A 14,077-nucleotide genomic window follows, 5' to 3' on the forward strand; every position below is an offset into this window, starting at 1 on the left:
TTGTTAGGCCTCGGGACACAGTTCGTCTTCAAAGGGTCAGAATGAAATATAGGACCAACCCTCTCCTCAGAGCTAAAGAGTACTCTCCTCAACCTTTTCCCACCCCACTCTGCACCCCTCAGACCTAGCCCTTGGCATTCACATGGACTTAACTTCCAGAGATACTTACTAAATATGAATAACTAATGGTGGAATGAAAGGTTTGATTCCCTAGTTAGAATGAGGAGTTCACAGGAGTTCAGGAGGCTGTGAAACCTCCTGAAATCACATAGGCTTATTATGTTCCTACCAAGGCTTGTCTTAACTATATTAAGTGGTAACATTTTCTGCTGGGTTTAGGCTGCCTTAAGGAAAAAACATCAGGGCATAATTTTATACATCTTTTTTGTTAAAGGTATTATTATAGTGTGTAAGCTCACTTCTTCTGGTTCCTCAACAACTTCCTCAAAGTTTAGCAAGCAACATACATTGGGAAATAGGATGCAAGTAAAACCAATCATCTGGATATGGCATCATGTGTGTCTGAAAACATCAAGATTACCAAACAACCTCATGGTGATGCCTGGATGAATCCAGGAAGTCAAGATCAAAGAATGAGCCTCTCCAATTTTAAAGATGAAAATGGCCTGGCCATGGTAACAAGGAAATGATGAGAACTCTTGGATGAACCAGCTAGGACTGTCTCTGAGTCCATCATGAAGACTACAGTGCAGGGGACAGCACTACAGAGGAAATTCTGAAAATTTCCTCTTATTAGACCTGAATTTTCAGTTAACTGGTGTAGACTTGTGATATTTCTGTATAATTTTCATTGTTTTCATCAATTTACTGTGTAGGTAACCCATATTGCTGGTAAACCTGGTACGTTCTGTGGCTGAAAAGTGATTTTCCTGTGGAATGACTGAAGTGCGATAGGTGCAAGCAATTTTATTTTCCTCAAATTTAGCAATCATTTTAAACTGTACAAACATAAAACAAACAGTGCAACTATAAAAACTTTTAAGGTGACATGCATACTTTAAGGTGCAGCTGGGTTGGGATGGGAGAGGTGCTGTCTTATGTTGGCATCTTCTGTATTCTCTACCTTTTTTTCTAGTTCCTTACACAAAAGCAGTCAGCCAGGAAACTTCACTTGGAATGCTGAAGTGAGAGTTGAACACCCTGAAGTCTGATTTCACATCTATATGTGACAAACAAAAGAGAAAATCTCCCTTGCCTCCACCTCAGGGTAATAGGGCAATGAGTTGGAGGGTTAGAGTAATGTAGGGCTGGGCAGTCAGGCTGGGAATGAATAGATCAAGGATGACGTTTATGAAGAATTTAAGGAGGTCATTTATAATTGAGGATTTCATTTTTGACTTGTGGTTACTACCCACTGTTACTTAGCTCTTCCTTTGTCTTTTCATACATTACATTTTCTGAACAAATTATTTTCCGTTATTGGGTGAAAATATTTGTAACTGAGGGGAATTGGGTAGGAAGGAGGGTAAGAGCTAAGAAAATGGCTTCTTCTTTAATGATGGAGTCTATGTTCTTTGTTTTTAAACATTTCTTTTGCCCAGAAAGCAGAGGTAGTAGGGGTGGAGAATATCATTTATTGGCCCAGGGAAGCTGATGATGCTACCTCTGGTTCTTTCACAACACCATTCTCAAGCTTTTCTATTCTCACAGTGAAATTTCTAAAGGCAGGAAATGGGTCCATTGGATCCCTTATGGGAGGGAGGGATTGTGGAAAGGGATAAAATTAGCCCTATAGCAGGAGGTAGATTTTTCCCAGCCTGATATAGAAACAATTATGTCTGGATTGGTGGTAATTCAAATCCTAAACTTAAAACCTGAAAAGTGAGGATTTCTTTGAGAACTAATTTTTCCCTTTATTCAAGAAATCTATGTAATCTTGACATTTACTCATAAGAATAGCTCCTAGTGTAGTTCTCTGGAACAAGTCAGTTCGTCCCATGGGGCTCTTCAGTATAGCATAGCGATTGGTCCCCTTTGAGGCAGGGGACGGCACTTTCTGGCAGTGACATTATTGGTTGTAAATTCTTAAAGTAAATCCATAAATGGCATCACAGTTATTAAAATATTGAAATAGCCAAATGTTTCAGAACTGCAATTCAATCAACAAGTTATATTTTATACACACAAAATTTAGAAAAATCAAGTGTGATATTAAAAGCATAAAACTAAACAGAAGGAAATAAATTTCTACAAGAAATCAGAAATATTTACAGGGATATTTAAAGGGCAGAATAAGCTGCTTAGATCATAGAATTTACTTTTATTTTAAATAACTTTAGCTACCTTAGTTGTTAATACAATAAAAGCAGAAAGAACAAACTGCCTTTTTTTCCACATTTAATCAGAAAATTGTATCTACAATAACTCAAAGACTTTGCCCTTTGTCCTTCCCCAACCCTTTCAAAAAATTATTGCATTTTCCCCCAAACTTTACTTTTTGTTTTTGTAATCCCTTGCAAATGTACACATTTCAGCCTCTATTGCTGGAGGCACCTTGATTTAAACCATCTTAAAAAAAAACGGAATGGGGAGGAGGAGGTGCAAAATACTTTCTTGAAGCCAACAGACATAGAATTGCTAGAAGAAGCTGATTGTACACACAAGCTGCCTGGGGGTGGGATAGGCTTTACAGAAAGATGACAGCCTTTCTTAGTTGTTTTTTTTTTTTTTTTTTTTTTTTTTGCTGAAGGGCACAGGGTTGCCAAGCCCTTCCTCCGTAATGGGGTCAGAGTCAAATCCAGCTGAAATGGAGTTTCTTTCTCCACTTGGAACTTTTCATCTTGGTTGTCCTCCAAAAGCCTTCATTCAGATAAGAAGCCAATGACTAATTATAAAAATAAGAACAATTAAATTTGGCTCAAGAAATCGATTGTCCAACTGTTCTGCTGCGTTGCTCTCTCAATATCCAAGGCCTTTACAAAGCAAAAAACACCTCCCCAACCCTCAGCAAAAAGCAAACCCTTTTTTTTTGCTCCAAATACTATGACCTGAAGAATGGCTGCAGATTGAGATATCAAAAATCTCAGAAAAATATATAATATATTTGTATATCTCTGTATGTCTATTATTTAAATTTCACATTCCTTTAAAAGTGGTTATTCAGTCAGTAGCTGCTGAAGGAGGCTCTTCTGCTGGGCCTGGGGGTTCTGCGGACCTGATGTGGGTTTTTGAGATCCCAGGGGCCCAGGCTGGTTCAGGTAAGGGTCCCCGCCTACCAGATTCACTGTACACTGGACGTCAGCGAACACCTGAACCTGCTGCACCTGCTGGAACACAAACAAAAGCTGTGTTGAGACAGAAGGCTCGGCCCCCCGGCTCATGAGTGCGTACTACTTGAAGTGGGAACTCACTAGAGCATTCCTCTAGTCTGTAGTCACCACAGAGAAGAACTCTTCTGTCTTCTTGTCCTATAAAAAGAAAATTGCTGCACTCATTTTGCTCAGGGTTCTAGAAAGTTCACACTTTAAAAATAAAACAAAAATTGGAATGGCCAAGCTGCCTACAGTGTTGCCATCATTACTGCAAATGAACATCGTTGGTAATACTAGTTTATTGGGGAAAGCCCAGTTTCACAGACTGGGGACCAAGTGGTGGTTTGTTTTTTATTTTTGTTGTTTGGACAAATGGCTTAAAAGTACACTTTACTAATGAATCCACCCGGTGTCTCCATGTGGAGTTGTTCTACTGTGTCACTGGATGGACAAAAGGCAATGCCTGAATCAACACAATATTATCAAGGAGAAACCACCACTGGTCATACATCAAAAGACCAGCACTACCAAGGTTACCTGAGAGAACTGTTTTATCTAAATTCTGTGTCATTATAAAGTGGGAATACAGGGAAACAACATTTTTACATTTGATATTTTCTCAGATAAAAGATACATTTGAATTACATCCCTCCCCCCACCCCATCACACCCCCCACACCCCAGCTTAGCAAAGCTGAGCTCTATTAGCATTCATGTTCTGCTAAAAAAATAATTTCTAGTTAAATTGTTCTAATACTTTCTATCTGGAGAATAAAACCAGTTATCTGTCTCATACTACTCAACCATAGTAATCAAAAAATTATTGGGGGTAATATTCATATTGCCTACTGAGCCCACTCACACAAACCCCTGCAAATGATCTCACGCCAGGAACTTGTGCTCAAGCTCCTTGTAACTTTATGCTTTTAAAATGTGAGATTTTATTGTTAGACCAATGTATCATTATATCACATTAGGGATATACTGCTTTGTTAACAGCATTCTGCACTGCCATTTAGCAATAGTTCATGCTTGCAAGGCCCTTGTAAATTTTCCTTCAGTCTTTACTGTCTTCACTGAATAAAACTAATTTGTGTCAAACTCTAATGATACATTCTCCTCAAGTTCCCTGACTGCCACTGGTAAACCTGTCCCATCTCTATACCATCCTACTCCCTAACCTCTGATAATCCTTCTCCTCCCCTGCCTGCCCTTTGTACCAGTGAGGTTTGCTCCAAAGGCTATCTCAAAACTTAAATTATGAAATTATCTTTGAATAAGGCTCATTTTGTTTGTCTGTTTCAGTCTGATGGATCAACTGAAGCATTATTAGTAAAAGCTGCACAACCTCCTGAAGACTAGCTTTGCTTCCTTCTCACATAGTCTTATTTCCCTGTAATACATCTGGAAAAAAAAACAAACCAAAAAAAAAACCAAACACAAACACCTCTCAATTGTTCTTACTGTCTGTGTGTTCTCTCCATTCTTTAGAAATCTATACTCTTGGGGCAGCTACGTGGCTCACTGGATAGACCACCGGCCTTGGATTCAGGAGGACCTGAGTTCAAAATCGACCTCAGACACATAACACTAGCTGTGTGACCCTGGGCAAGTCACTTAACCCCACTGCCTAGCCAAAAAAAAGAAAATCTACACTCTTTACTTCCCCAGATCTACTCCTATCTCTGCTTTAAATTTATGAAAATTTATCAAGCATTTCTCCCACAGATCCTTTGATGAAAAAACTACCTAAGTTCTTGTCCTAAAGAAGCTTCTAATCTAAAAAGGATAAGATCCATACACAGGTAATTATGGCATCTATTATATTCAGGTGGTGTGTATGGAAGAGGGCAAGCAGAATGGCAGGGGACAGCCAGGCAAGGTTGGAAGTTTGGAGAAGGTACCAATGAAGGAGGTGGTCTTGAATGGAGAGATGTTGCTCTATTGTTCCAAAAACAGGACATGGTATGTAAAAATGAATAGAAGTGAAAAAGAGGGATAAAACTGAGGAACACTAAGTCACCTGATTTGGCTAGAGCAGGGATTCTCAAGCTTTTTGGTCTCAGGACCCCCTTACACACTTAAAAATTGAGGACTCCCTTAAGAATTTTTGTTTATGTGGGCTACATCTGTTGATATTTACTGCATTAGAAAATTTTTTGGCATTATTATGTAAATGATTTTGACTTTGCAGGGCCCTGACATGGTCTTGGGGATCTTTCTGGGTTCCCAGACCACACTCTGAGAAGTGCTGGGTTACAGCACAGAATGCAGGAGAGCAGTACAAAATGCAGCTGGAGCACTTTAAATGCTAAACAAGAGAATTTGTATTTTATCTTATAGGAAGTGGAGAGTCACTAAATTTGTTTTTAACAGCAGAGGGTTATTGTCAGACTTGTGTTTTAGCAATACTATTTTGGCAGTTCTGTAAGAGATGGGCTAGGGAAGAGAAAGACTAGAGGCAGTTTTTGCCTTTGCTCCTCTGCCCTGCAAATATGTGGCACATTGTAAAAGGATGACAAAACTGTCATTTTTTCCCCCTTCATATTTATTCCCTCTAGTCTTTTCTTTTCCATTCCCATTCTTACCACTTGAATTCAGGCTCACATCTTGACTTATGCTAGGACTAATGAAACAGCTTATGAAATGACCTCCCCATATTTAGTTTCTTCTGTATTATAATCCATCCTGTTCACCACAACCACTAAATGAAAACATCTACATCATCTCATCACTTCCTTACTCAACAACTTTCTATGGGCATAGGATTTAAAAGTCTAAATATGTTAACCTGTACATCTCCTTTCTCCCTATCCTTTTCTCTAGCCTGGCCCCCTGTGCATCCCACACCCCATGCTTTAGCCAGATGGCTTCAATGCCCCCAGAACATGCCTTGCACATACCTGCTTTATTTCTTTCATATTCAGCCTGTAGCTGTGCTCAGCTAACTCTCATGGGGTCCTTTAAGGTCCAGCTCAGTTTGTACCCCTTCCATGAAGGTTCTGCTAACTGCCCCAGCAACTAGTGAGTTATTTTTCTTCTCAACAAGCACTCACTATTCCTACCATTCATTTGGTACTTAAAATTTATTGCCTTCTCTGCCTCTTTTGTCTTTTATCTCCCCAATTAGATTATAAGCTCCCAGAGGGCAGAGCCTGGCTCTTGCCCTTTGTATTCTCCACAGTGCTAGCCCTGCACATAGGAGGCACAAAATATGTTCAATTGTGTGAATAAACCACTATTTCTACAAGTGCCCCCATTAAACATGAACATTAACAGTGTACATAGATACAGAAATGACCAATTCAGAAATGTTGAGCTGGCCCACACAATTAGTACCTCTGATGGATCTATGCTTAAAAGTTTCTCACTGACCTGGGCACTGCCATCTGATTCTGTTTTGAGAATGTCAGCTGATGAAAGCTGATTGCAGTAAAGGCCTGTGTGTCTCAATGCTGGATCATTTATCTGTTAAGGACAAATTCAAGAACAATTACAAGTGCGCTGTTTGATTCAGGTATAATTCCATCAAAATTAAGGATCAATATTTTGAAGAAAACAAGAACTTGATGATTGATATACCACAAATGCCAGTATATACTACTAAAATGTATATGATTCCTTGTTTTTTGAAGTTTATGTGATGATTCTAAGCATGAGGTGATAAAAGGGATTTCGACAGACCATTACTTATTATAGGCCTTGTGTTGTTCATTAACCTATATTTCTGGGTCTCACGCTCCAATTGTTGCCACAGCTGGGCCCCATTAGGTTGTGGTGAAGGAACAGGGAAGAGATGGATGAACAGTCGTTAATTCAATTTAATTTATTTTTTTAAAATTTAAAATTTTATTTTCCCCCCAATTGCATTAAAAATAATTTTTAACATTTGTTTAAAAAAATTTAAAAAAACACAACAAAACAAAGAATTAAAAGATAATTTCAAGAGGGAAAAATAAGGGAAAGCTTCATGAAGGTGAAACATGTGGTGTAAGAATTGAGAGAGCCTGGCAATTGATTAGATATAGAAGGGTAAAGAAGATAAAAGTGTCAAAGATGAATCAAAGGTTTATAATTAGAGTGACTGTAAAGATGGTGATATTCTTAATAAAAATAGAGAGAAGTCTGAAAGGAAGGGGGATGAAAATTTAGGTACGGAAGATGACAATCCATTTTGGGCATACTAAGTTTGATTTGACAATGGAAAATCCAAGTAGAGGACAACGTGTCTAGGTATAGGTATCCAATAGGCATACTCTCTTTCCTATCCAACAGTACCAGTAATCCAGATTTTTATCAAACTCAGATATGTGCATATGTATGTATATATGTATGAATACACAAGTATATGTATGTGTGTATACACATGTATGCATATACACATACAATATGTATATATAGATATCTATAGCTATAATCACACACTAGAAAAATTGTGAACAAAATCTGCTCAACTATAGATGAAGAATTCAGGATATACTATTATATGTAACGACAGTTGAAAGGACAGCAACATTTGTTAAGTTTCATTAATTAGCTTAATGCCCAGGTGTATCTTTGGCCTCCCTTTTCTTAGCCTTTTTTGACCCTAAATTCTCAATCTTCTTTCCCGCCATATGCTTTTGCTATTCTTCCCTATTTTTCCTCCGTCTAAGAGTTTAGAGTACTCTAAGATTCTGCCCATCCTCAGGATCAGGCAAGAAAGTTATGTCCTCTAAATATAGCTTGCTTTCTAGGAACATAATAGCTTTTTCATTCTTGACACAAGACTTCATTACAACCCCAAGGACTTCTATTTCACATTTATATGTTGAAATACAGGTTATAAGTAATCAGAGGAACTTTCAGAAGAGACATCAGAGTTCATTGAGACTAACTCCTACTGGCAGGTACCACCTCAATCACCCCAAAATTAGGAAGAGACTTTCTTTACAGAACAGCATCCAGGTACTGATTGTATTTCTTAGTGCCACCATTCAATTTAATTCACACTTAAACCAATTATAAACACTGATTTAAGTATAATTTAAATAAATCTCTGTATAATTTGTCTCTTTCTCTCTCCCAATAATATGCAACCTATAGAAAACAGAGACTTAATGAGAGCCTCCACACTACAAATATCTATTGATAAGCAGCCTCTGACTAAAGTACTTGGAGTAGTATATGAAATTAAGGAGGAAGAGGTGAGCTCTAAGGCAGGAATTCTTGACCTAGGGTCAAGTGAACTTGAAACTTTTACTATTTTGATAACGGTATTTCAATAACTGGTTACCTTTGCAATATTATGTATTTTATGCATTTAAAAACATTGTTCTAAGGAGTCCATAGATTTCACCAGACTGTCAAAGTGGCCCAAGACGTAAAAAAGGTTAAGATCCCCAAGTCAGATGATTACAAAGCCTCTGGACATGTGCTATTACCTTCTCTCCCAACATCTTCATTATAACAAAGGACACAAATCTTTTAAACTTCAGCGATCAAGTATGACCTAGAGATTTCAAGTGATGGAGTACAGGCAGAATATATAAAAAAATTCAAGAAGGGTTTAGATAAATCTCACAAAGGGATGACAGATTCCTAACAGGACCTATTAAATGATTATTGGGTCATTTTAGAGTTATAGTAAAACCTCTAAAGGTTACTGAGTATTAAAGTGTATATTGATTTCATTTGGAGGATCATCTCAAGCTACTGCAGGAATTTTTCTACCTCTTCATTCTCTGTAACATATGTCAGTTATGGCATCCTCCCTCTCATCTCCATACCTTTGCACAGGCTGGCCCTCCTATTTAGTATACCTCTGCATCTTAGAATCCATTGGTTTCTTCATAATTCAGAGTAAGCATCACCTTCTATACAAATTCTTTACTGAGACCCCCAGCCACGTGTACATTCCCCTATATCTCCTACCTCTCTTCTCCCATTACTTTGTATCTATTTTATATCTATTCGTATGAGTACATGTTGTTTCTCCAATAGAATGTTAGCTCCTCAAGGCAAAGAGATTATTAAGTAGTAGTACATGTTTAATAAGCATTTGTTCTTTGATTATATTCATACTAGTTTCTTCATAAATGTTCATTGTATGATGACCAGGTGCCCAATTAAATAAATATTGTTTCCTTTGTGTACACAATAAAACCATCTCCTTTATTTCCTTCCCCAAAGAGAACCTGTAAGATGGTTTTCCATGTAGCTGCAACTTCCTTTTGTCTTCGGATTTCATTTACAGCAAGAATAACAAGATTTATATGATTCAGTTCCTCCAATGATATATCAATTAGATAAGTACTAAGAGTTAAGTTAATCTTTACAGACAGTGTAAAAATTATATAATTCTTACTAATTTCCCCTTTTCTGCCATTGCCCTCATCACACAGAATTATAAGGTGTACTCACCAAATCCAGCACCTTTTACTTTGCTTCTTGGAGAAAATATTCATTTTTATATGTATGAGTATATAGTCACATTTTATAAGGGGACTCCACAGAGCTGATGACCATTTTGCATTTTGCATTTTTCTTTGTTAAAAACAATCATCTAACGCAGGGGTTCTCCACCTTTTTGTGTGTGTTGGACCTCTTTGAAAATCTTATGAAACCTACGGAACTCTCCAGAATGAAGTTTTTTAATAGAAGCAAACTAGTTTTCTATTTATAATAAATTTAGGATACCAAAATGACATGCACACCAAAATTTATTACTTCTACAGTGTAAAGTCAAAGGAAAGTTCAGTATATGTTCAGCATACAGATATAGCTCTGATTCACTACTGATTAGAGAAATATAAATTAAAACAACTCTTGAGCTACCATCTCACACCTTTGGCTAATATAACAAAAAAAATGATAAATCTTGGTGGGGATGTGGAAAAATTGGGACACCGATGCACTGTTTGATAGAGTTGCAAAATGTCTGACAATTCTGGAGAATGTGGGCTATAAAACTATACTCTTTGACCTGGCAATATCACTACTAGGTCTGTATCCCAAAGAAATGAAAGAAAAAGGAAAAGGATATATAGGTACAAAAATTTTTAAAGCAGCTCCTTTTGTGGCAGCAAAGAATTGGAAATTGAGAGGATGCCCATAACTGTGTGTATATGATTGTGCTGGAATACTATTGTGCTATAAGAAATGATGAGCAAGATGTTTTCAGAAAAACCTGGACTTACATGAACTGATGCAAAGTGAAGCAAGCAGAATCAGGAGAATATTGTACACAGTAACAGCAATATTAAATGGTGATCAATTGTGAATGACTTAGCTACTGTTAGCAATACAATGATCCAAGACAATTCCAAGAGCCTCATGATGAAAAATGCTACGCACTTCCAGAGAAAGAACTGATGGAGTCTGAATGCAGATTGAAACCTACTACTTTTCACTTTCTTTATTATTTTCATGGGTTTTTTTTTTGTGGGGGGTGGTATCTGTGTTTTCTTTCACAACATGACTAATATTTTAACTGTTTTACATGACTGCACATATATAACCTGTATCAAATTGCTTACTGTCTCAGGGAGGTGGGAGGGGAGAGAGGGAGAGAATTTGGAACTCAAAATTTTAAAAGACAAATGTTAACAACTGTTTTTACATGTAATTGGGAAAAAATAAAATATCTGAAAAAAAGTATATAAGTACAGCCCATAATTTCACCATCGAGTGCAAAATTACAGAAACTATTTACTATTGTGACTAAAAAGAAGTATTGAAGAGAAATAAAATAAAAAAACAGAAATCAATCATAACCAGGGTATAACAGATAAGAGTGCTAATGTTATAGGTGTGTGTGTGTGTGTGTGTGTGTAGAAATAGAATTTACGTTGTAGTACTAACCTGCTCAGAACATACTGTATTCATTCCTGGCATCTGCAATGAACTCATCTGCATCTGGCCCATCAGAGGGTTCATGTTCTGGACATTTGTGTTTCCTCCTGCCATGGATACGGTGATGCTCATATTGTTGTACACTCCTGGCTGTGCGGGTGTAGGCTGGTTCTGATTGAACATGCTGTTAACTCAAAAACAGTCTGGATTACATACCTGGGGCCTAAAAGTAGGGATAATATACCTGGGGCCTGGTTTTTAGTTGAAAGATGGCACCTAAAATATAGATTTTTATAATCTTGGCTTATGGGAAATAAACTAAAGCATGTTACAATAAGATTTCCCATTACATAGGAATATAATTCACATTCAATTGGGACATCTTTAATGAGTTTAATAATCAGAACGAGAACTTCAAAACAAGTCACTAACGATAGGGTGCTATGACATGGACAATAAAGGTGGCATTACAGTGAAACCTCAGGGTATCTTGATAACATTTAGAACAAACTTAAGAAAATATACCAAATGACTTATATATGATATATATAAATAACTATCATGACAATTTGATTGGAACAGAAAGTATATGAAGGCACTGACATAAAGTAAGACTTGGAAAAGTAGATAGAAATCAGATTGTGGAGGGCTTTAAATACCAGACAGTAGATTATGTATTTTATCCTAGTAGCAATAAGGAACTGCTGAAGATTTCTGAGTTCACGAATTACTTGAGATGACTGATGATGAGGTCAAGATTTACACTTTAGAAATATCAATCTGACAACTGTGGAAGATGGAGTGGGGATAGTAGACTAGAAGCAAAGAGATGATTTAGGAGGCTACTGCAATGTTCTAGGTAAGAGGTGATGAGAACCTGAACAGGGTTTGACCTTGGGCAAATGATTAAGTTGCCTCTCTAGGTACCTCAGTTAATTCTCTAAAAATATTATAAACTTCGGAGTAGGAACTAATGTGGCCTGGCTACCAGTAGTCTCCACATCTCCTCTTAAGACATATACACCCGTGTCTATCTATCTAAATACGTAAAAATGTCCATCTTTACCTCTGTAGCTATACATTTGGCCACATCAACCCTTAAAATAGTCCACTAAGGTTGACAGGAGATAAGATTTGTAATGGGTAAGGAGTAGTATATACCTCCATACCAATGAAAGGAAGCACATATCCTTTAAATGTTAAATATGTATTCTCTATCTTTTTTGAACATTTCAGGTATTTCTAAGCTATAAAAATGATATTCAAAACATTAGGGCCTTACAGTGTACATTAAAGCCATACACATATAGCTCTTAACATGACTGGGCCTGGATACAAGGTTCTGATTTCCAGGTTTTTCTAAGAGTGACTTAATTCTTACCTAAAAACTACTGTTCACAAGGGTTTCCCCCCCCCATCCTAGGCCTTTGTTTATCCCTGCTTAATCAATTCAGGCCTTTATGTTTATATCCTTAATGATCTAAGATTCCTTTTTACTTAGTATTTATTTGAGTACTCAACCCTAAGGACCATAATTCTGATAACCTTCGCCTTCCATGAGAGAGCAGGTATGGCTAAAAAAAAAAAAAAATCTAAAACAATCAAAAGCATAGGACCAACCAACACTAAAAAAAAAAAGCTAAGCCATGAAATCCTATTAAATTTTAAAACATTAACAAAATAAAAAACACCAAAATTAGGAAAATATCATGCAGTGCCGTGCAAAAATGTGCAATAGGATTAAGATGCTTGATCATTAGGCAAACTCCCTAGGCAAATTTGTTTAGGGCAAGTAATTGTATGGTTTTAGACAAAATGATCTATCTCTAGGTGAGTTGGTTTTAGATAAATTTGCCTGCTCAAATTATATCTTATTTGTCTGCTTTACTGGAGAATGAAGTGTTCTTCAAAAATGAATTATTCTAGATAGTTGAAGCTTGCCCTTTGAAATGCCACAGCTTTAAAAAAAATGTTGACCATTTTTATGTGAATCTTTAAAAAATACATCAAACTTTCCTGCATTCTTAAACAGAGAATAATAACATACTTTCTTTTCAAGGGAATTTATCATGAATTTAAATTATTTTCTTATACAGTAATGCCCTCTGGAGCTACTGATGGGAATAGGCCCACATTCCTTTATACCAAATGACTCTACACATAACCTAGACTATTGTTTAGTTGTTAATTTTGCTGACTCTAAGCTCTCCTTCATGCTGTTTGCTGATGCTTCTCTCTTTTCAGACATGACTTGTCCTTAGAAAAGTCAAGCAACAAATAAATTGTTGTAATAGATTTACCACAGATATATTGTATCTTGCATACCAGCATACGCATGACATGTAAGAATTTAATAAATACTTATTAGTGAATGATCTCTTAAATCTTTCTTCATTGATAAACTGGAAATGACAATTATATAGCCAATAATTATCTTGTACATAATAAAACAAATCTTATGATTATCTATCATTATAAAAACTAATATAAAGGTATAATTTTCAAATAAGGCAGTAGAATAATTCTATTTCTACCATTTTGGTTTTTTCCCACCTCCTTCTTCTTATTTATCCCTACACTCTTTCCAACCTACACTATTAGAAAAAAATCAATGACTTGTGTGATTAGGGTGAATAAGATGTGTTAATAAAGGAAAACAGAGTATAATTTCTATGAACAGATTGCTAGATGCAACAGATTTTGGTCATAATATAAATAATAATTTTCTTTAGGTCACAGGTGATAATGAATTTAGTCTTCAATATAATTTTGAGGTCTAAAGTCATTACAACAATAAGTATTAATGAATCACTTTCACTACTCTAATTATTAAAGGTAAATCTGTGTTTTAAGAATAAACCACAAGATTAACAGGAGCTAGGTTTGCCATAAAGAAAACTCCTTGAAAATAAAGAAGTGTGAAAAAGTATGGGCATACCTTTACGTGTTACCCAGTGAAGTACACTATGAGAC

At 36.5% G+C, this 14,077-nt stretch overlaps 1 protein-coding gene across 10 annotated transcripts in view; it reads right to left on the reverse strand.

Annotated features, from left to right (window-relative positions):
* Positions 1 to 912: 912 nt before the first annotated feature.
* Positions 913 to 14,077, reverse strand: part of NCOA1 (nuclear receptor coactivator 1) — a 214,969-nt gene continuing 201,804 nt past the window's right edge. For 7 of the 10 annotated variants that reach the window (XM_027850339.1, XM_027850341.1, XM_027850342.1 and 4 more), the window contains 3 exons: positions 11,114 to 11,288; positions 6,647 to 6,739; positions 913 to 3,287 (listed from right to left, as the gene is read on the reverse strand). In XM_027850339.1, the coding sequence (XP_027706140.1) occupies positions 3,117 to 3,287; positions 6,647 to 6,739; positions 11,114 to 11,288 (439 nt within the window). In that variant the 3' untranslated portion in view covers positions 913 to 3,116. Of the gene's footprint in view, positions 3,288 to 3,371; positions 3,429 to 6,646; positions 6,740 to 11,113; positions 11,289 to 14,077 lie in introns of all 10 variants that reach the window. The other 3 variants (XM_027850346.1, XM_027850345.1, XM_027850343.1) reach the window with 3 other exon arrangements.

This window comes from Vombatus ursinus, unplaced genomic scaffold, assembly GCF_900497805.2.
Source record: "Vombatus ursinus unplaced genomic scaffold, bare-nosed wombat genome assembly UNPS02009062.1, whole genome shotgun sequence".
Taxonomy (NCBI): domain Eukaryota; kingdom Metazoa; phylum Chordata; class Mammalia; order Diprotodontia; family Vombatidae; genus Vombatus; species Vombatus ursinus.